At 43.3% G+C, this 23,553-nt stretch overlaps 1 protein-coding gene and 1 pseudogene across 1 annotated transcript; one reads left to right on the top strand and one right to left on the bottom strand.

The window, feature by feature from the left end:
* The first annotated feature begins 13,892 nt into the window (after positions 1-13,892).
* LOC127769883 (uncharacterized) lies at positions 13,893-15,500 on the top strand. The gene has a single exon (XM_052295543.1). It carries the CDS (start codon positions 13,893-13,895, stop codon positions 15,498-15,500), a length of 1,608 nt encoding a protein of 535 aa, XP_052151503.1.
* Positions 15,501-20,235: 4,735 nt separating this feature from the next.
* Positions 20,236-20,865, bottom strand: LOC127769474 (agamous-like MADS-box protein AGL80; annotated as a pseudogene).
* Between the last annotated feature and the right edge of the window lie 2,688 nt (positions 20,866-23,553).

Here is a 23,553-nt window from a genome sequence, read left to right as displayed (position 1 = left end):
CTACATGTAAAGCTAGCAATTACCGTAGCAGGAAAACCGATATTGTGACAAGGCACATGTTCAAATGCAACAGGTGGAGGAAACCAAGTGATCCAAAGGAGAAGGACCTACCTGAGGTTGATGAAGTTGAGAATTGTCTGCAAACAAACACAACAAATCCATTAGTAAAAAAAAGAAAACAGAACAAAGTGGTTTACACAAATTGCAAAGCTGAGATGGTGATAACATTGTAGAGGGGCTTTTGGTACATTACAAGGCTTAATCTAGAGCACAATCGTCCACTATCATTAAAAGGCTTAGTCCTGCTCATTTTGCGTTTCCCACTGTCATTTGCTGAGTTGCTAATGTCACACACCGATGCTTTGCGAATTGCGATTACTCTCCTCTCTCAATGCTCTGCTGGTAATCTCAAAAAGATTAAACATAATTGATAGGAGCAGAGCCTAGAGTTCATTTTCAGGGAGGCTTATCTCAGATTGATCACTGATGGAATGGAAGCAAAAGTGGCTTAGTATGTCACAGTTGAGCAGGAGTATCGTTAAAAAAAGTAATACACAGCACACAAAAACAAAATAGCTTTTCTATATACAAGCACAACAAAATCCAAAAAAATTGTGGTCTCCCTGTATAGAGTGACCACTGAAATGGGCTGATTAACTCAAAACCTCTGTGCACAAAATGGATCTGACAATGCTGAGGGACAAAAGGTAAGAGCATTTGTAGGGATTTAATGAAAATATTGGTTAGTTGTTGAGCTCGAATTGCTACCAAATCCCTAAACCCCTTTCTAAAATGCCACGGCACAGAGGTCATCACTGGCCTACAGAATAAACGACTAAATCTAGAGCAAAACCATGTGTGTGCCTAACAAATGAAGTTAGGGAGAAAAATAATTAGGGAGAAGAAAAAACCAGGCAGAGGCACAGCCCACCTCCCGCCGACTATATAATGCACGATGTGCAGTGAACCCCTAAAAAAATTTCCCCAACTACACCGAACAAAACATCAAAGCACACACATCATATGGGTTTTAGATCCAGGGATGCTTTGCTCGACATTGGTCCCCCCCATCCCGCCCTGCTACTCGCGCCCTGCACCAACTACGACGCACACGGGTTGATCTGTTGGGTCAGATCGTGGGTTTTGTTGGCGACAAAAAAAGGCCCATGGTCTCTATGTCTTTTTTAATTTGAACAAGTATATATATTGGCTATATGAAATATTTTGATTTCACATGATGACTTAATTGTTCAAAAATCTGAGTAGTAAAAATATGTGTAAAATTATCAAGACACTGCAATTGCATACAAATCTATCGATTTCTTCATTTGCAATTATCAAAGATATTGGAAATTGTTGACCTAACTTGTTCTGAATTGTGCTCCCAGGTAATCATGAAACATGCAGCTGTTGTCTAACAAAAAAAAAATCATAATAACTTCAAATTTCAGGAGACGTGCAGGAGTCTAAAGTTGCCAGATGGCTGGAGAATGGCATGGTAAATAATCCTTAACATATGTTTGACCTCCTTAACATATGTTTCATAAAGAAAAAAAATTCAGTAAAAGATTTAAGCTAATATCTATTTGACCTCCTCTAGCCATAGCTTGGTGTTAATGTTACTACTCATATATATAGTCTTGTTAGGTTCACAACTAGTTTCAGGAAACTGGGTGTTCAGGTATTAAATGACAAAAAATATAATCTGTTGTGCTGAATTAAATTTTCCTCTAGTCTCAGGAGAGGCACTGGCGTGTGGGTTTGGCAAAAGGAAAGCTGAAAGGAGTTGATATTACTCAAGGTATTTGAGAAAAAAACTAAACACAATTGTACTTACATTTGACTGATGTCAGGCATTTAATCTTGCCCCTGCATATTAACTAGAGTAACAGAAGTAATATGAATTGGCACACAAATATATTGACCTCTGAATCTTGTACCTCTGCTATGTGAGGTTTTAACAAAGTACACAGATCTGAATCTGAGAACTGTACCTTGCAGCTACAAAACAAACTGCTACAAAACTGCAGCTAGAGTTCAGACAAAATTAACTATTGACAACTATCTCTGTCTCCAGTGATAGAACTGCTTATAACTATTTCTAAAAAAAATGATAAAACCTATTTCTCCATACATTATGTTTCAGGTTGGGAGAAAAAATTGAAGTAAGCATGTTATTCCTCTAATTCTAGCTCAGATGGCCAGATGGGTGGTATGTATGATGAGTACTCCATAATGAGAATGACCCAATGGTAAGCATGTTTATTCACAAATTTATGGGCTATATAAATCCAGTTATTCTTCACAGATGGAGAAATGATTTACATCAAAGAAAATAATTAGTGAGAAAATGAAGTTAGGGAGAAAATAATTAGTGGCAAGGTTTAGAACCAGGCAGAGGCACAGCCCACCTCCTGCCGACTATATCATACGCGATGTGCAGTAAAACCCTAAAAAAAATTTCCCCAACTACACCAAACAAAACTTCAAAGCACACACATCATGTGGTTTTAGATCCAAGATGCTTTACTCTACATTGGGCAAAATCAACTCAAAACATATACACAGTAAACTCCAAAGCATCAAGCAATGAAAAAAACTCCGCGGGATTCCCCCCCCCTCCCTTGAAATGGTAGCCAATACAGCCCTAATAACTCACAAAATCCACATGATAGAAATCTGAAGCTGTGGGGATCAGGCCGTCGCGGCATGAGATTTAAACAAAAAAGAGAGATGAAAAAACCTGTAGTGCCTCAACTCCCGTCGCCCCCGCCTCTCTTCTCCGGCGCCGTCCGCGGCTGCTCGCGGTGCACAACCCACCTCCCGCTGCCCCCCCCTTCCCTCGCCTCCACCTTCACCGCCTGCCTTGGAAGAATCTCCCGCACCTTCCGCTCGCAGGACTTCGCCTCCCTGCTCGAGAAAAACACAAACGCTATCTACTCGAGAGGCAGAAGCGCTTTCTAGAGGAGTCACGGGTGTGCGGCGGATTTTTCCGGAGCTATTTGTGGGCTGTGGGCTGTGGGCTGTGGGCTGCGGACTTTGGGCTTATTAGCAAGGGAAAGATGATGGCGCGCGCAAAATCAAGACACATAATCGACGGTCGATGCGATCGACTGATCGATTAAAATTTTGCAGGCGACTGCAAAATAGCAAAACTGAAACAATTGATAATGCGTATCATATGTATAGCATGGCATGTATTCAATTTTTTGCTGAGTTGGAGTGGCCTGGTTCCAATTATACAAATAGTAATGGTATTTTTCAAAACTAGTAAATTTATAATGGCATGAATCCAATTAACCCAAAAAAAAAAGGTAAACAAATAAACAACCTGCTGGATGTATGGGATGGACATGTTTTAATGCAACCATATTGAAAATCGAACCACAATGTTGTGTACAACCATGCCTATTAAATGTGATCAAATGTGTGGCTTCCACGGTTCTTGCACTTGAGGTGTTTGTTTGATCAGTACATCCTACTGTGAAGTACACATGTATCAAAGTTGTCTAACCTTATAGTTTGGGATTGGGATGTCTCAGGAGATCTAGCCCTACGTAGCAGATAACACATACTAGGGTAATATTTGTAGTTCTAGATGGGCACATTTACATGGGTACTGGCAAAAGATGGTGATTATCTGTCAATTACTGCATAGCTTTCAAGTACAGAGTCAGCATATGTTCTTGCGTGAAGTGTAGAAGGAGCTGATGTCCTAATTGATGTATACAGAACACATGTAATGCGTCGAACATTTGTGTCATTCTTCATAGATAACACTTTCAATGTCAAGTCAAATATGTTTCCTGTTAGCATATTTCTGTTGTGAAGTGCATGTGCATTTTATCTCTTAGTTAGTAGCAGGGATGCATATCCTCTGCGAGTCTTTCGTTTTTGCATCGTATACTCTGAGACGTGCTCAGTCCACGTCGAGATGATGGCCTAGGTTGGCATCGTTGGAGGTAGGATCGATCATGCCCGTGTGTGTAGAATCTGCGTCTTTATTTCTACTATATAAAATGAGAAGAGAAAACCCAAAAGCTGCAGAAGTTAGGGCAGCACCAAACTAGTAGTTGTTTGTGTTCCTGCGCTCTGAGTTTTCATGAAATCGTGTGCGTGCGTTTGTAGGATTAGACACCAACGTTTCCTGCAACCCTGAATTGCCTTTGCTCCATTGCCCATATACGGCGATGAGTTTTCTGCTTGCAATATTTTCAACCCCTTGTTTGTTCGCACTTCCATTATTTCCTAGCAACCCAATATTTCAGAAAAAAAAAGACGTTTGAAATTTCAAAATGGATTGAAATATTTTTGAATTTTCTTGTCGTTGCCCTGATATTTGCTAAAATTGAAAATGCATCGTGGAACTTTTACTGGATCGAGTGGAAATTTAAACAAGTATTCATCTGAATTAAAATTTATCCCGCAATTAATTTCACTGAATTGTCTATCGCCTAGTACTGATCAACTCAACCAATCATAAACGTTTCTCAAGTGAATTATAATTTCTGCTAAAGCTCCCACAAATACTTGTATTTTGGATCTGAGGAAGTATCTCAATGGCTTCGTGATTACAGAAGCGTACTTCAGTTTTTAAGACATCGCACCTCCATGGGTTAAAAACGCAAAAAACCGACACCTTTAAGCGAATATAGGTGTTAGTTCTGTAAAAAAGTTGACACCTATATACTACTGGTGTTGGTTTTTTTTTAAAAAAACAGATATTAAAGGTGTCGGTTAATTTAAAACTGACACCTATAATTCATTATGTGTGGCTTTTTTTTTAAAAAAAACGAGCCGAGCCGGGAGCCGGGTTTCCCTTTTTTTAGCACAAGGTGGGGTTGGGGGCGAGAGGGAGCCTTATCCACTCATCCCCCTCTCGCTCGTCTCTCTCACCTCTCCTCAGATCCCTCTGCTCCCCACATGGCTGAGATGACGGCGACAGCAGATAGAGCCGCAACTGGCATCGGCGTCGGTGGTGACGGCTTCTACCATGGGCGGGGCGGTGTCGGCCTTGGCTCCTACAGCGCATCAAGTGTTGGCAGCTTCTCCCATTGGCGGGGCAGCGTCAGCGGTGGCTTCCACGACCAATCCAACGTCGATGCCGCTCCTGCGACGTATACAGCGTCGGCGGCTGCTCCCACGATGAATCCGGCATCGGTGATGACTCCCATGACGGATCCGGCGTCGGCGACCGCTCCCATGATGGATTTCGCATTGGCTGCATCAGCGGTGGCCCCAGCGTCAGAAGCAGATGGGGCAGCGGTGGTGGTGTTTCTCGCGGCAGATCCGTTTGCAGTGGGTAAGGCGGCGTCGGTAGCATCGTAAAGGACCTTTCCTACTCCAAAAGCTAGTAAGTGAGGTCAGGGGCTCTCCCACTTATATAATAGGATCCTTGCCCTTCTACAACTAATGTGGGACTATTTAACAATCTCCCCCTTCACATATTAGTGTCCCTCAGCCCTTCACCACCCCATCACCGTTTTCCCACAGTCCCTCAGGTATACGGGCCCCGCAGGCACCCACAGTCCATCAGGCCTTCACACACTATGTCCGTCGGGTCAGAGATGTTGAACTAGCCAAGTTCTGATACCTATATTGTAAAATCAAGGGGTTGATTTAGATTTTGTGATGAAAATATTGGTGGTTTGCTGATGATATTTTAGAGATTTATAGATGATTGATTTTGTGAAGTGGGAGAGTTCGGTTGATCCTGGCAGTTAGACCAGCTGGGTGCCACTGGTCAAGCAGGTCATGCGGCGGTCAAACCGGCTAACCCAACGGTCTGACTAGCAAGAACCTGGTCGCTGTTGGTTTTGGATTATCTTGTTGGATTTGGATGCTTCTTTCGGGGATTTGACTTCTAGATGGTTTATAAGCATATGGATATTGTTATTATACTAACTAGGTGAAACCCCGCGCATTGTTGTGGGAATTTAGTGTGATAACAATAAAAAATTAACGTGTAAGATAGCTAGATAGCATCAGATTAAGTAAATTAATGTGGTTTATGATAATTTAAATTTAAATTGTGTGTAGAATGGTGATTCAAACGTAAAAAGTAAGGTGGTATGACTTTATGGAAGAAGAAAAGTAGGTAGATAGTTTGGACCGTAGATTAATCATCTGAAGGCTAAAAGCAATTGATGTAATATGACTTAATTAGAGGAAAAAAGAGAAAGATAATTTGGACCATAGATTAATCATTTAAGCACTAACTAAGTGAGGATAAACTATATAAGTATATAACATATCACAAAATATAATAAAGATATACATTGAAACATTATGTGAATTATGTTGGATGATAATTAACATGTTTGTATTTGAAAAGCTCTTAAATTATAAAAACTATAAAGGTATAGCATGTTTGCATGATGTTTAAATGTTATGATTGTTAGTGGATGATGATGTGGCATCTTGTTAATTAGTGGATGATGATGTAGCATCTTGTTAGTGGATGATGATGTGGCATCTTGTTAATTAGTGGATGATGATGTAGCATTTTGTTAGTGGATGATGATGTGGCCTCTTAGCATGTTAAGCTTAAGGAGTTAGTGGGGGATAACTTTATAGTAAGATAGGATGTGAGTCAAGTTGGGATGAACTTGTGCTCGGAATATGGTTTCTTGGTTGTTGCATGTGCAGATGTTGCTTGAAGCCTTGGGAGAGTGTTGTGGTGATAGATCGGAGTTGACTCGGGAGAAGTAGACGTCCAGGGATCAAGAGATTATGCGGGATACTAAATGGCTAGAGAACAATGCACGTGGTGATGAATAATCCATATGGTATACAAGAGGGATTATGTACGTATGGAAAGAGTGGTCGAATTTGGAAGGGAGTTCGAATTCGGGAAGATTGATAGAGATAAGAAAATGGATGAGTTTTATGCTTGCAAGAGAGGGTTTCCCACGTGGTTGGGAGTCCTAAGTTGTGTTAGATTCGTGGGCATTGCATAGCCTACCTCATGTATAAATAGAGGGGGAGGATGTGGCCTCTCGGTATCGGTTTTAGAGAGACTTGAGTTGAGAAAAAGTTACGGTTTCGAGTTTATTTCGAGATTTTGGTGAAGAGTGTTTTTGGTGCACTTTGTAAACACTAGTTGATGCAATAAAGTCGAAAGTTTTAATTTACATCTTTGAGTTTGTCATCTACCAGTGTTTTCTGAGTCCGACAGTCCAATCGCAGGTGTGCGCACGGTCTGACCGCAGATATCTCGGCGGTCTGACCGGTGAGGTTTCGGTGGTCAGACTGACGATAGGCGAGCAGTTCAATTGGCAGCGACAGGGCTTCGTCATCTACTCCGTTCGAGGTAAATCTTTTATTCCGCAAAAAGATTTTGGGTTTTTGGTTTATCCTACCATTCACCCCAATCTGGTAGGTTTGTTTGGTCTTGTTCGATCCTACAGCGTCAGCGGCTCCTATGGCGGCCGGTCTATACTATGATTTGGAGATTTTTTTTTTGATCGATCTGTGCTATGTTATTTGAGGATTTTGAATCAATTTGTGCTATGTAATTTGGGGATTTTCGATCGATTTGTGCTATGTAATTTGGGGATTTGAATTGATGGTAGTGTGGGTATATTGAGGAGCAACTCGATGCATTGGCTCGAACCAATTTTTTTTTTTTTTGATTCCTGGGACCTCAAAGGTACCGGTTCCTCAACCGGCACATTTAATTTCTATCATATGTGCCGCCTTTTAGGTGCTGGTTGGGAACCCGGCATAGATGCCGAAAGTCCCAACCGGCACCTATCAAGGTTTCTATATAGTAATGACTACTTGTGTCTGTGTGGATATATATACACACAAAGTACCATACAGAGGATAATATCTTTCTCTGCTATATTTTTTTTGCGCCAAATAGAACTCTAAGGTTAAACTTCCATGATTTTCTCTTAAGAAATGCATCAAACTGTGCAAGAGAGAAAACTGAAGTGATGCCAGTTACAACCGTTTAGTACCATTGGACACGATGCAACTGTCACTGGTAGCTAGAGAAATGGCCTTTATCATGTTGCCATGTTAGCACCAAACTGTGTTACCACACCTTGATTATGTTATATGTGACCAGTGGCGGCACTCGGAGACACGCCATAACAGGGCAAGATCTCGCTGAACGATGACCTGGGAGGGACTCATCAGGATGAACGTTCGTCGGTTAATTCTAGATTCGACAGGTCAAGCAGGACATCCTCAAACGCCTTAGAGACCAGAGAGAACGAGCATTGAAGGTGAATAAACATGGGATACATTGGAACAAGTAGGAGGAAGATGTAGAATATAGAGTAAGTCAAGGCATCTCACGTATGCCAACCTAAAAAGCCGAGGAGATTTTTTTTTAGAGAAAGATATTTTTTACCTAGCCTCGACATCCAACCAGCACTACTACAATAACGATTTTTTCGTGCGGGTGGAATCAGTTTTTGCGTGCGGAGCTTCTACCCGTTTGGAACGAGGTGTCTGCGAAAATCCGATTTTTTCGTGCGGGTGATTTTCGCGTGCGGGCGCTTAAGCCGCCCGCACGGGAAAAATAAAACATAAAAAAAAAATTAAAAATCCACCCTCGAACTCTAATAAAAAATCAACACCATCGTCATCGTCGTCACCGCCTTCCCAAGGCACGCCGCCGTTGTCCCCGCGGTTGCCGGCGACGGATCTGGCCTCCCCGCGGTGGCAGGCCACAGATCCGGCCTCCCAGCGGCGGCCGGCGACGGATCCGGCCTCCCCACGGTGGCGGGGGACGGATCCGCTCGGCCGCCACCAGCCGATGCCGCCGCCGCACCCGCCACCACTATAGCAGATTCCGCCGCCGCACTCGCCTCCGCCGCCCTAGCCAAGGGCGCCGCCGTCGCCGAGGAGGAGATGGAGAGGGAGATGGGAGGAGGGAGAGGGAGAAGTGTGGGAGGATGAGACTGGATGGAGGGAGGATGAGAGAGAGAAGTGTGGGAGGACGAGACCGGGTGGAGGGACCCGCACTTATTTTTGTGGAGCGCTGCGCGTGATGACGGGGGTGGGCTCTTTTCGTGTGCGTGTCACCTAACATGCATTTTCTTGTGCGGGCGACTGCCCGGCGCCGGTCCCTCCATTTTCCCATGCGGTTCCATTTATGGTCCGCCTGGAAACAAAAGTTTCCGGCGTCCAGGAAAATCTTTCCTGCAGTAGTGTGGATATATGCGGCGGCCATTTAAATTAGAAACTTAGCCCCGTAAACAATCCGATCTGAAATTCACTCCTATGTAGATTTGAACTCAGGATCTTGGGGTACTAATCAGATCACCGCAACCACTAGGGTCCTTTCATAAGTCAAATGGCGTATTGCATCTTGTTATATATGACCTGTGTACGGTTCATACTATTGCTATGACATGTCGCACATTACCTCATTCCCTGCATCTACATATTCAATGGGCTCCTTTATGAGCTAGTATTACAGATGTTTTTATGTGGCAGTGGTGGAATCTGTACTATCATGAACCTGGCCTCATGGGCTCATAGATGTCTAGCTATTGCTAGAAAAAACCAGGAAATGGGCCAAACACAATATTTTGGGAAGACAATTGTATTTGGGAGCGGGGGGGGGGACCTTTGTCACAAAAATTTCCACAGTTATATAGAATCACACAATCACACACACGCACAGCAGATAACACTGGCCCAGGTAAAACAAAAAGGATGGGGAAGGATAGGAGAGCATAACTTTCAGTAGAATTTTGTCAGGACAATATAAAGCTGAGTGAAGGCAAGGATGAAATAATTTGGGGCATGACCAAAAAAGGAGTTTTTAGTGTCAAATCTTTCTACACAGCTATGAAAATGCAGGAGGCAAGTTCAATGATAGGGGAGATACATAAAAAAATCTGGCACATCAAAGAAACAGTGTGCTAACTAAAGATAACCTGAAGAAAAGAGGGTGGAGAAAAGGAAGTGAAACTTGTCAGTTTTGTGACAAAAAAGAGGCAATAAAACATTTGTTCTTTGATTGGCCCATGAGGCCATGACAAGATTTACATGGAATGTGGTGGCCTGTGCTTTTGATCTGAAACCTATGAAGAATGTACAGCACACCTTGGGTGCTTGGACTCAAAATTGTGACAAAGTTACAAAAGAACTATTGCTAGTGGCGGTGGCAGCAGTGCTGTGGTCCACTTGGAAAGCAAGAAACAAGGTGTGCTTTGAACAGATTCTACCACAGGATCCTACTGACATCTTATATAGGGCTTGCTCATGGATGAATGACTAGGCTGTTTTGCAGAAACCGGTGGAAAAACAAGAAAGACTACGGTGGGGAATCCATCTCCTAAAGCAAGTTACAAGCTAGTGAGATGTTCAAGTCACAATATGGATGGCGAGCAAGTATCAGAAGACTCCCCCGGCAACTGAAAATGGAATGGCGCCTTTTCTTCCTGGAAGTAGCCGATGGATGTTTTTTATTTTTATTTTTTGTTAACTAGCACTCTTTAGATGGGTTTTGCGGCAAGATGTTTTGTTATACTATGAAGTTGGAGCGCAAGGACGTACTCCCTGTGTTCTTTATCTTGTAATATCCCTGTCCTTTCTCTTAAATGGAAATGGAGGGATTTTGCCCTTTGCTAAAAAAAAAATTATTTATTTATCATCAATTTTCATCTGCTCGTTGTCACAAATGTACGACTTGAGAAGTCTCAGCCACAGAATGAATCCAACAGGTCCATCATAAAAACAAAAGAAATCCTGCCAGCCATAATATATATATATATATATATATACACACACTATGTGAGTACATGGGTATACATCTATATGTTGTGTATGTACCAACTCTTGGCTACAAAAGGGAACCAAGTGGTGATCGGTTCAACCAGCCAATACCATCTGATACACGGCCTTGCCAATCGTTGTATCCAGCTTGTACAAAAGAAAGTTCAGATCAAACCACAACATAATACTAGTATCAATATCTTTTTTGTCGAATAGAAAAGGATCGCATTGCTGTGTGTAAGAAATGTTTGAATGGGTCACATCCAGTTTCCCATTTGTCAGAACTACATGCAAACCGATTGTTTGTTTATTTTTAGGTTTGGTAGGCAATAGGGAACAAATATGCAAGTAAGCAGGGCATTACTGCGAGCTTTGGAGATCCAAATAACAGATTTGGGATGGGTTCTGGAGCATTGTGCAAGCGTCGCCACCTACATCCACGTAGGGCATACCGTAAGGCGCAGCAGGTACAGCATCAGTCCTTTGATTACGAAGAAAGGTGATCCGAAACTATCTAGCTGTTCAAGTCATCAGCTTGGGCTAGGGATGGCAACGGGGCAGGGCGGGGGCGGGTTGGGCTGGAACGGCCCCGCCCCCGACCCCCGGCCCCGAGTGGACATGCGGGTGGAAATCATCCCCCGCCCCCGACCCCTGCGGGGCCCCGCTGCAGTGAGTAGCAACTCCATCGATTCAGACCAAAAATAGCATGAACACTTCACTTCACTTGAATACTGAATAGCATCATCAAATTTCAGCAAAAACAAGAATATTTTCATGATCCATCATTCCACAAATATTGGCACATCAATCATTCAAGTTCAAGTGTTCAACCACTGATCCAAAACAATTCACCACAAGTTCAACCACTGATCCACAACAATTGACTCTAAATCATGTTCTAATTAGGGATGGCATCAGATCGGAAATTAGGGATGGAAGAACACAGAAATATAGATCAAGAAATAATTCTCAGAGTTTCTGAATCCTTCTCTCGACGTGCGTCTCAGAGACGCTCTCAGCTTGCGTGCTGTGCCGCCGCCGTGCCGCCGCGCCTGTGCATGGCCGCCGCACGCGCTGCCCCGGAAGAGAGGGGAAATGAGGGGATAGGATGGGGGAGAGGGCGACCGGAGGGGAGGGGCGTGCTGCCGCTGCCGCCTGCTGGGGAGGGGCGCACGCGCACAGCGCTGGGGGCATTGGCGTCGGCGGCTGGGAGTTAGGTTAGGGTTTTGATGAGCCTAATGGGCCATATGATATTTTGTGGTGGTGTTTAGGGTTGGCACTAGATTTAAAAGTGTAATATGTACCCCTCGGGCCCCGCAGGTCATCTGCGGGTGAAATACTTCCCCCGCCCCCTTGCCCGCACAATTGCGGGGCCCCGGCCCCGACTCCCCGCGGGTTAGAAAATCCACCCGCCCCCGCCCGTATCCCCACAGGGGACCCGGCCCCGCGGGGGAAATTGCCATCCCTAGCTTGGGCAAGCTGCTAATCATAAATTAACTTACATCATGATTGCTGGTATGTAGTACTCCCTCCGTTTCAGGTTACTGGACGTTTTGACTTTAGTCAAAGTCAAACTGCTTTAAATTTAATGAAGTTTGTAAAAAAATAGTAATATTTTCAACCAAAACAAATTTATTATGATAATTTATTCAATTATTGATTTGAGGAAACTAATTTAGTATTATAAATATTACTATATTTATCCACAAACTTAATTAAACTTGAAACGGATTAACTTTGACTAAAGTCAAAACATCTTATAACCTGAAAAGAGTACTAATTAACACGGTTGGCTTAACTTTCTTATGTGTTCATGATGATAAAGTATTGGCATTATTTGTTGCTAGAGTGACTACCTTTGATAAAATGATACTCCCACGGGTGGCAGCAGTGGGGAATTTTGGACATCCAGAGGTTTCGGAACCCGTAGAACTCTTGTTTTGAGGATGGTTGAAAGAAGTGAAGTGATTCAATAATCCCCAATGGTCTGGAAAATCAAGTTCTGCAGCAGGCAAAGAATCGTATGTATAAAAGGGGGAAATATATGGGTAAAAACACCATCGAGTAAGTAAAAATTAGTGAAAATCATATTTAAAATTTTTATGTATAAATTAATGAAAAAATCATAGAGTTTGGTATAGCCATGAAATATATTTCCGTCCAATCTTAAGTCTAAACTCAATTTCAATTTTAGAAGGAACAGAAGTGACAACCTGTACTTTTCACCTAATTAAAATCTATGTTTTTTAAGAATTTGTAATTTTTTAATTCTTGTTTTCATGGGTTTTCATTTCTTCGAAAGGTTATAAAGAGTATGTTTAGATTGTAACTAAAATAAATCTAACTAAAGATTGGACAAGATTTCTTATGTTTTTCCATAGTTTCGTAAAGAGGACATACATATTAATAATTTAAAAAAATGGTTTGAAATGACATCACTAGCTAGCTAGCGCTGCTTGCAGAAGTTCGTCTTGCGTTGCTACTGATTACATCATTGACTAGGTCGTTGCATGCGTCAGCCGGTAGTCTTGACAGCATTTTAGTAGCATCATTGGTGCATATGCCAACCGTCGAGAATGTCAGGGATGATCAGCCAACGTGGCAAATATGCTAATTTGTGTTAGTAAACTAATAAAAAGTACATGGACAACTAACCGGACTTCATACTACTAGCAAGTAGTGTATATATCAGTCTTTTGCTAATACAATATTCTCGGTCAACATGCTGCATATCGACATCGTACAGTCTTTACATACACAATATCCATGGCACCAGTTTGGCACTCTAGAAGAGGCCATATTAAAGCATATGCATCCATGTACAGCTAGAAAACAACATAGATTCACATGGCACCATTCCAATTCCTTGCTAATAGATACACTGACAAAGTGGCTTTATCCAAAGCAAAAATCCGTTCAAAACCATGGATTATCCTGATACAACCATTAATTCATGTCTTAATATATAAGGTTTTGTATATGTTTCATTTGAGTAGTACAACAATTTGGAAATGTTTATACCGGAAAAGAACCATTCAAATGTGAATTATTTCACATGCTACTCATGCTGAGGGTGGTATATATATGTATTGGCAGTGTGCACTGAAATACTCATCCATGCATGCAAAGAAAGCCTGAAACTCACAAGAAATATGGAAGGAGAAGAAGAGAGTGAAAGCTGGCCGCCGCAGCTCGCACCGCCGTCGTCGCCGGCGAGCGCCGTGCTCTCCGACGAGGACCTCCTCGGCGAGATCCTCCTCCGCCTCGAGTCCCACGACCACCTCGTCGCCGTCGCGATCGTCTGCAAGCACTGGCTCCGCGTCGCCTCCGGCGAGCTCTTCCTCCGCCGCTTCCGTGTCATCCACCCGCCGCGCCTCCTCGGCTTCTGCGTCGACGACGGCGGCGGCGGCGACGCTGGGCGGCGGCCGCAGTTCAAGGCACTCCCGCAGCATCCGGGCGTCGCCGCCGCCGCCGCGCACCGGACGCGGCACCGGTTCTTCGGCGCGTTCGGCCACCTCGCCGGCTACCACCGTCCGTCCATCGCCGACTGCCGCGACGGCCGTGTCCTCGTCGAGTCCCCCGACAGAGCGCCGCGGCGGCTCGGCATCAACACGCCGTACCGCTACACCGTGCTCCGGCCGCCCCACCCGCGTGAATCCGTGCAGCTCCTCCCTCCGCTGCCGCCGCCGCCAGGCCGCGGCGCCGGGAAGCACGTCGTCGAACGCGTGTTCCTGCCCGAGGACGGCGGCGGCGGCGGCGGCGACCATGGTATCACGCTGGTGTACGTGTTGCTGGTCGAGCGGAGAGTGACCGCGCGAGTGCACGTTCTTGACTCCGGCGGCGCGTGGGGAGCGCCAACCACCGCGGAGACGGAGCTCCCGGCGCCGTCGTGCGACGACGCCGTGGACACCGTTCTGCCGCCGATCAACGGCGATGTCTACGTCGTGACGACCTCCGGCTACACGCTAGGTTTGCGTCTGGGCACCACGCGCTTCACCGTCGTCGAGCTCCCGGACGCGGCGAGGTCCTCCGCCAACTTCAGGATGGCATGGTCACACGCCGCCGCCGCCGACGACGACGACGACGTCGCTCGCGGCCGGCTCTGCCTCGTCCACGGCGACGGGACGCGGCTCAGCGTCTGGCACCGGAAAACGACGACCACGGAGGACGACGGCGGCGCGGCCGGAGTTGGGTGGCGGCTGGCCGACACGTTCTGCGTGCGCGAGGCGTGCGAGCGGATCGAGTGGCTTCCCGACGGCTGGTGGACCGGCCGTGTCGCGGTGATCGCCGTCGGCGACAACGCCGAGTTCGCGCTGCTGGACTTGGAGAAGGTCGGCGTCGTGATCTACGTGCACCTGCAGTGGAGGACGGTGAAGATGGTCTACGAGAGGAAACTCGCCGACGCCGACGACGGCGGCGGCGGCGGCGGTGACCGCCAGCGGCCGGTGAGGGTGTTCCCGCTGACGACGGTCTGGCCGCCGACGTTCCCGGCGTTGGACAAACCACGACAGAATTGCTGCGTCAGAAGCCCGGACGGTCTCGTCGGAGCCGTGGTGATGACGTGCCACGCCGGCTGGTCGGCGACGTCGCCGTCGTGCTCCCGCCGGGACGACGACGACGAGGACGAGGACGTCGGAGCAGTGCTCCCGGGCTGTTCGTGGGCCGGATGGTTCGATGACATGGCTGCAATGGTGGCCCAGCTCGCTGAATGGGCCGCGCAGCCCAGAAGCCCAAGAAGATGGCGTTGGTCTTGTCTCTGATACGACCCACACATGACACACCAGATACTGTGGCAGCTAGCCGAGCGCGAACTAGACACTGCGACCCTGTAGATCAGGTGCAAGCTGGATGCCACCGGGTGTACTCCACTTGTGAAAATCAATTTCTAAGAGAAGGTGAACTTAATTACGACAACTATCCCATTTTATTGGACAATCAACTTAAGAATCTATCTATAATTATTGGACAGTCAACTTAAGAATCTATCTATAAAAACCGTTTTATTATAGTCAGGTGTTTGACGCATTTGTATCTGAAAATTGATTTTAAAAAACTGGCACCCGTAAAAACCGAGCTGAGCCGACCGGTAGTCTCAAACGGATAAGGCCTAGAGGAGGACTCGGACTCTCCCGGTTTCCTCGTTCTCTCACGCTCCCCCCTCCCTCTCTCTCTCCTGCGTGCGCTTCTCTCTCTCTATTGTCCTAGTGGTGGCTCCGCGGCGGCGGTGCCCTCCCCTGCCCGTCGACGGTGGTGAATTCTTTGTGTTAGTGTTGATATTTTTGAGTTCTTGGATGCCTACTAATTCTATGAATTAAATGTTCCATGGAATCGGGATGAAGGGGAACAGCTTGAGCTGTTTTTTTCCCTTGATTCTTGGGACCTCAAAGGTTCTCTTATCTATGCTGCCTTCTAGGTGCCGGTTAAGAAATCCGGCACCTACGCAGGGTTCCAACCAGCACCAATCTAGGTTTATGTAATCGTGTCTTTTTGCTGCACGAATTTGTTTAATTCATATGAGCTTGGACGATAATGGCAAGGTTAATTTTACACAGTTTATGTTGATCAGTATGAGACATGTGTAGTGAGTACACATAGGACATGCTATATTTACAAACATGGTCTCTACTTTGCTTCATCATAGCTTGGTTTTTAATTTCTTTCTGTACAATCAGTATTGCTTCATTTATATCTTTTGAAGTAAAAAAATCTAAAAAATGCCATTAACAAACGCCAAATTCTAATAAATATCATTGATAAATGTGAGTTCCATAAAATGCTATCGTGCGAACGACTTATCACATAAATGCCATTACCGTTAGGGTTCCATCCAACCCACCCCATCAAATGCACAGTTCATCTTGTATCACTTAATGAAAGGCTACTAACGGAACCCTAATAGCAATGGCACTTTTGAGATAAAGTTACTTGTACGATGGTATTGCATAGAACTCGATGCTTGTTAATGGCATTTCTTCCATTTTTTTCTCATGTTTTCATTGAACACATGTATGTCTAAATAGCATCTTTATGATATATATACTTATGTAATATCCTAGTTGGCACCTAAATCAATAAGATTAAGCATGTAGTCAAATTTGTGCTTCAAAACAAGTGTTTTAAATTCGTGCACTATATTGCACCCATCTAAAAAGTTTGTGTATCACCAGTGCAATTTATCCTTGAATCAACTTTACTTTTATTGGATTGTTTACCCAAGTAGACTTTATTGGATTAATAGTGTGCCCATGGATATATGATTATGGTGGGAGGTTTGGGGCTTCCCCTACTAAGTTCCGGTAAAAAAATTGATATTAAGAGGACATTCCTCATATATACACGGTGAATTCAACAGACTTTCTAGGGCCAAATACACCACGGATCATCAAGATAACTCTAGGGCCAAAATATGCTACCAAACTGAGGCTATCATTCCACAGAACGAAACAAAAATTGGAAAAAAATAGCACAATTTCTTGAGGAATGTAACCATTGAAAAGTACTAGCTTGCTGCAACAATGGGGGGAGTGCAGTAAGGTTTTGTTCTCCGATGCTTCCTGCCGATTTCCCTTCAAAATCAGACCCAAATAGCATTTATGAATCAAGATATATTCGTGAATGAGCACAAATGAAAGAAATTGAAATTAGAATGCAATTGTTTGACTAAAAGCACATTACGAGCTAAGTTCAATTAACAGTTACCTGGATCTGTCATATATACAACCATGTGTTTGTTCTGCATCAAAATTACCAGACAACCTGCATGCTGCGGCGCATACATTGGAGGTGGGATGCGACCATTTGCTGTTCGCCAGCTGCCGGAGCTTGCACTTGGGACACAAGCTAAGAAAAGAAAGAGAGTGGGGAAGAACTGATGAAACGAGAAACATGGATCTGGACAATGGACACATGATTATGTGGAGAAAAAGGTGTTGTGGCACCGACGGTAGCTCCATCGTCTACAGCTCGGCGGCCACTCCGGAAGCTATCGCTGGATTTGCAGCACTTGGACATGTTAATACGCACATTTAGCTCCTAAAGTATGAAATAGAAAACTATAGTTAAATTTAAAAAGAACCCACCCTAGGCCGATCTGACCACAGCTATCGGGCTGATTTGATCGGCGGCATGTGGTCGGTCAGACTAGCAGAGTCCGATTCCAAGTTCGATTTATTGGTTCTTGGGGCTTCTTGCTAAGACATGAGATTTTAGATTTCTAATTGGATATGAAATATATACGGGAAAGCAAGTCCACCACTCCTATAAATATAAGGGAGCAAAGACCGATTGAAACAACAACCAATCAATCGTCAAAATCAATTTAATATCCCAACACTCTATATCCTACATCTCTCTCCTTTTGTTTACCTATGCCAAGTCTATTCTCCCCAAACTCTCCAATTGTTTGTCGTCTTTCATCTCTACGGTGTTAGAGGACGTCTTAGCCGGCATGCCGAGTCTAGGACAAACCGGTGTGTGTTCACTTTGAAGGGATCTCTCCCGAGTGTTTGTTCAGCAGTATCTACCCGCTCCCTATAGCGGTGCGCCTCTAGGCGCCACGCCGCAGGTTGCACATAACATGTGTAGCAACGCAATTCTACGTCAACTAAATGCTCGCTGGTAGCTGGTGTATGGAGCTCGAGCTTGGCTGATGCTTGGTAGTTACGAGAGGGCAAGCACTGGCCACCCATGGAAGAAGAAGGGGAGGACGTAGACAAAATGGGCCCAAAAACTACTGAGCAGTGAATTTATATTTGCAAGGCAAGTAATTCTTGGCAGGGAGAGAAAAAAAAAAGGAAAGCTAATCTGGCCACGCTGATGCTGATGTGGCACTACTTTGTATCCTCCTCGTCAGAAGTTCCCTAGGAACATGGACAAACTCCTGTACCAAGTTCTGGTAAAAACTATAATTGGATTTTAATTGCGTAGCCATGGATATTTGATGATGATGGGGGCTATGGGTCCTCCCGTACCAAGTTCTGTTATAAAAATGATATGATAAGGACATTCCTCATACATGGTGCGAATGACATTCAAGAAAATTCAAATAGAAGTGGAAATGTTTCTTAGAATTAATATTATTTCAATTAATAATAATTTGCATTCTATGTAGAATACAACATAAACTTTTATGTTGGTGGTATTGCAGTATATGTACAAGATGGGTGGAGATGGGTGGTTTAGTTACTGCCTGGAAGCTATTATAGTAAAGAGGGAAGCACAACACCATGGCCAAGGATGATGGTTCAAATCTATGAGATCTCAGGGGAAAAAAAAGCAAAGGCGTATTAACTATCCATGGTACATCCGGAAAATAAAAAACTTTGCCTGGTATATGAGATCTATTTTTTTCAAAAAAAAAAACAGAGCAAACAAAGGAGAATGCTAATCGGAAGGAATCAATATAATGTGGCCCAAGCTGCATGGAATTCAAGGATTAAGTGTCTTGGAGGATTCTTTCATTCTTAGATTATTGTTAGAATTATATAAATTGTGTAACATGACACCAAACGAACATGTGCAATGACAAAAATGACCCAAAACCCTATCGCTGCAAACCACCTCGAAAAAAGCCTAAACCCCCAAATGGGCAAAAGGTGGGGCAGACCCATTCTCATCCTCTCCACACTACCACCGTTTCCTTCCTCAAGCTCCCGCCTCCTCCCTATAGGTCTTCAAGGGTGAGCTCTCTCCTTCTCTCCCATGGAGGGACACTTGCCATGTTCGCTGAGATAATATTTTGTCCCAACAAATTGTATGTTCTTTCATAATAAACACAAAATGTATCAGCAATATGTAGCACTTGTACCACATAAATGCTTTAATTAGGTCCGTTATGGGTGGTTGCATTCCAAATATAGCGCACATGTGATTGGTCACTTAAAACCAGCACGATGCAAAGAAAGATAGGAAAAATGTGTCTGCCTCATTAGGTCAACAAATATTGTGGGAAAAGATTCATCTTTTGGCATGAGAACCTATGGGACAATTAAATAAGTTTCTTGCTTCAAATATTTCATATGGTACAGCATGCTGAATTGACAAAAAAAATAATTTTCCTTGCATTTAAGATTTTTCTTGTATTGAACATAGATCTTTTTTAATTTATCCACTCATATATTGTTTTTCTAGTAGCTCATTTTCTAGATAGGAATTTCATTGTTTATTAGCATTAAGCTGGTAATCAGATGCAACAAATACATGAACCAAGACTAGTTTGTAGGGATTAAAAAAGGGAAAAGGGATAATATGATTAAAAAAGGAAATCGAATGATGGGATACAAAATAGAAAGGAATGATATATTGGAATGTAAATAAAGGAGTGACACCCTCCAAAATTGATAGTTGACCATGGTTTCTCTAGCAAAATATCATCTAAGAAAAAGTCCACCTTTGCCATGTTGGCCAAGCAGGCAAATGATAATGAGTCTCGCATTACTTGGGTGGGACTGAAAATTCTTGATTTGCCTATGAGAATGCTGCAACACTGTTGAAAGGCTAAGCCACGTCAACATTGGATCCAGCAATGCCGCTTCCACTGCTACCTTCGAACCGATTGTACCCCATTGAGCTAGTGCCCCTTGCAATATCCATCAGCCATCCCTCCCTCTGGATTGGTACCTCCGTGCCCGACAATGAGACGGATACTGGTATGAGGCCTTGCTCACAGAGCTTCTTGAGGCGGTCGTTGACAATCTCGAGGCGTGCATTTGCCATCCTTCCGAGGCTGGTAATCTACTCGATGGTGAGACCCTCGAGGCTTGGGCGGCAGCCATTGATGGCTTCAATGAGGAGTAGCTTGGTCTTGCTTTCATCAGCTTCGCGTCCCACCTTGTGCAACTTCTCCTTGAGCTTGTCAATCTGCTTGTTGAGGATGCCCTCTAGGTTTATCATCTTCTTGTATCTGCCCAGCTGCGGCATGGCCTTGAAGTGCTCGAGAACTCTGGTCGCCTCCCACACCGACGGCCAAACCTTCGTTGCTTGCATCTGAACCTCACCGTACACCATGAGGAATAGTGTTGCGAACTCACTAACCTTCTTCATCAAGCCCTTTAGATGCTTCCTGAATGTCACCCGCCGCTTCACATCAATGACGATCCGTAGAAGCTTCACCTTCTTGCGAGCCATGGCCTTTGCAGTTCACCACTTACTAGCAAGAATGCACCAGTAAATTGATGAGAGATGGTTAGATTGATGTGAAATCAAAGAAAGGTGAATATGGTGGATTTATAGTGGGAGATCATATTGCAACAATCACCATGATGTGGAAAGAAATTATTTTGCAAATCCAAAAATATCAAATGAATCAATGTAAGTTAATGCTTTCCTGAAAAAAATCCTCGGTTAATGTGTAGCTGGCGAGAATATCTTCAACCTTTAATCGTGTCCGTCTTTAGAAACTTCCTTGCAGGCATGAGCTAGCAATAGCCAATAGATATTACTCGCTAGATGATAATGAGTTCACACCAAAGATATGTTCATCCCCAGTTCATCATATATGTTTGAGTTAATCCTCTTTCATATGCGCAATAGGAATTCAATTTACAACATCAGAAATGATTTTCGCTACATTCAAAGAGTTCCAAGGATTGATCCTGTCACGATAGCTGCCATCGGATGGGCCATATCCGCCACAGAATGGATGATTTCCCCCATCACTCATAAACTTGTGAACAAGGGAGCCACCTTCATGCTCGCTCGCCATCCCAGCCTGCATCTGTTAAAAAGCATACATAGTTATCTTGTTAAGAAAGAGAACACTAGATAACTCGCAAACTGTATTTTTATCAACTCTACTATTATTGGATTATTTATCCATTTATTGCAGTTGAGTGGAGAGAACAGTGAAGCTAGCTACGTAATTTGAGGCTCCTATTAAAGCCCCATTGGTCCAAAATCTTGACATATTTGTTGCAAGTCATCAATTATATTATTAAAATTTAGTAAAGCCACAATGCTCAGCAAAAAGAACTAGCAAAACAGTACTATATTCCAAGGGAAAAAAGAATTTACATCTTTGATCGTGTAGAATTTACATTGTATCAATTTAAACTATTCTACCACCTCCACAACATCAATTGGAGAAAAACAAGAAAGATTAACATCGCTATGTTCGATGGGTCCAGATTTTCTCACTATATTGCAGTAAATTGGTCAGCCTCAACCGTGTAAGAAATATACTAGTATAACTCTATTTTACAGCGAAGATAGCGTGAAGACCTCGGCTAGTTCGTAAAATTTTATCTTATATCTGTTCATGGTTTTCAGGAAACACAAAAGCACATATGAAGTTGGCTTGCAATTTGCACAAGAATTACATTTGGTAGTTTCCATGCCGTGATCATTTCCTTCAGTTCTTGGACAGAAGTTGACTTTTTATCTAACCAGATCAACTTTGCTTGCATTTGTAGGATGTTGTTCCAAGTGTAATTATGTCCAAAAATAGCTTGAAGAAACCGTTGGAGAAAATAGAAACTCCCAACACTGAAGCGCATAAGATTTTTGACCCACCAAACTTGATGAGCAAGAAAAAAAATGACAACCATAGACCAAATGTTTTTGCCATATATACATCCATTCCATTGCAGATCCACCACGCTAGGTAATCGGATGAAATATGGAACGTCGGCAGAGAAAAAATGTGCTCAATGACGATGACAACCCAACTCCCGGTGTTATTATGAATTGGCATCCATGGTATCCGTGGATCTAGTAAGATAACTCTCGCACAACATTTTTGTGTCGGATGCAGAAAAAGTCCGCTATTTCGAACATGTTATGTGGGTTCTTGTTTCCAAGAATTTTCATATAGATACAAGTTTCACTTAGATGATGATCCCCTATTAGAGGAACTAGTTGCACGGGATATTATTATTGTAATTTTTAGTACATAAAAATGTTGAATTATACTAGCTTAGACTAATTGAGAGTAGAGTCTAAATCAATCATAACTTGCTAAATTCTACTTTCAAAATTAAATTAATACACTAAATTAAAAATCGATGATAGTTACATCATTGTAGTATTAACTTTGAATTCTACAATTATTAATTTTTGGAAAATGAAAATTAAAGAGTCCATGCTATTTTCGTTTTGCATGTTTTATTTAACACAAACTTGCAATACAATTTACGATCATCGTAATACGCTTTTAACAGCCATACCTTTTTGAGTTATAATAAGAGCGTCAAGATAATGTCCAATTATATAATATAGGCATGAAATAAGTTGTGTATCAACATACACAAAGCATCTCCAACCATTAATATTATACCTCACGGTTCATAAAAAAATACACTACTTTGCATTTTATCTTATTGTTTTTGCTAACGCAGTAGCCACAAGTATAATACCATGAGCGAAAGCAATAAACCCATATAATACACCCTATCAATTTTTCTCTCAATCACAATTGCAATGGAAGTATATAGATTCCATAAGAAATCTGTATATGTCAGAATTATGATTCTTTGATGAAAGCGATAAAAAAACACAATTATCTTGACCTCACCGGGCTAAGTGCATCATATATGTACCTCCTTGTGCATGGAGACATTGTGTGATAAACCTACGATTAGTCCTTCAAAGGATGCATGTACGACCATATAAATTAGGAACAAATCTAAGAACCGGTACCTACAACTTCCTAATTATATATAGGTGCCGGTTTTTTTAAGTAGACTGGTACATATAGGTGTGTTCACAAGTATTCCACTGACGACCGGATCAACTATAGGTGCCAACTTTTTTAATAACCGGCATATAAAGTATTGGTGCTAGTTTTTGCTAGTAACCAGTACCCATAATTTATAATAG

Source organism: Oryza glaberrima, chromosome 4, assembly GCF_000147395.1.
Source record: "Oryza glaberrima chromosome 4, OglaRS2, whole genome shotgun sequence".
NCBI lineage: Eukaryota > Viridiplantae > Streptophyta > Magnoliopsida > Poales > Poaceae > Oryza > Oryza glaberrima.
This window is presented reverse-complemented; position numbering and strand designations above follow the sequence as displayed.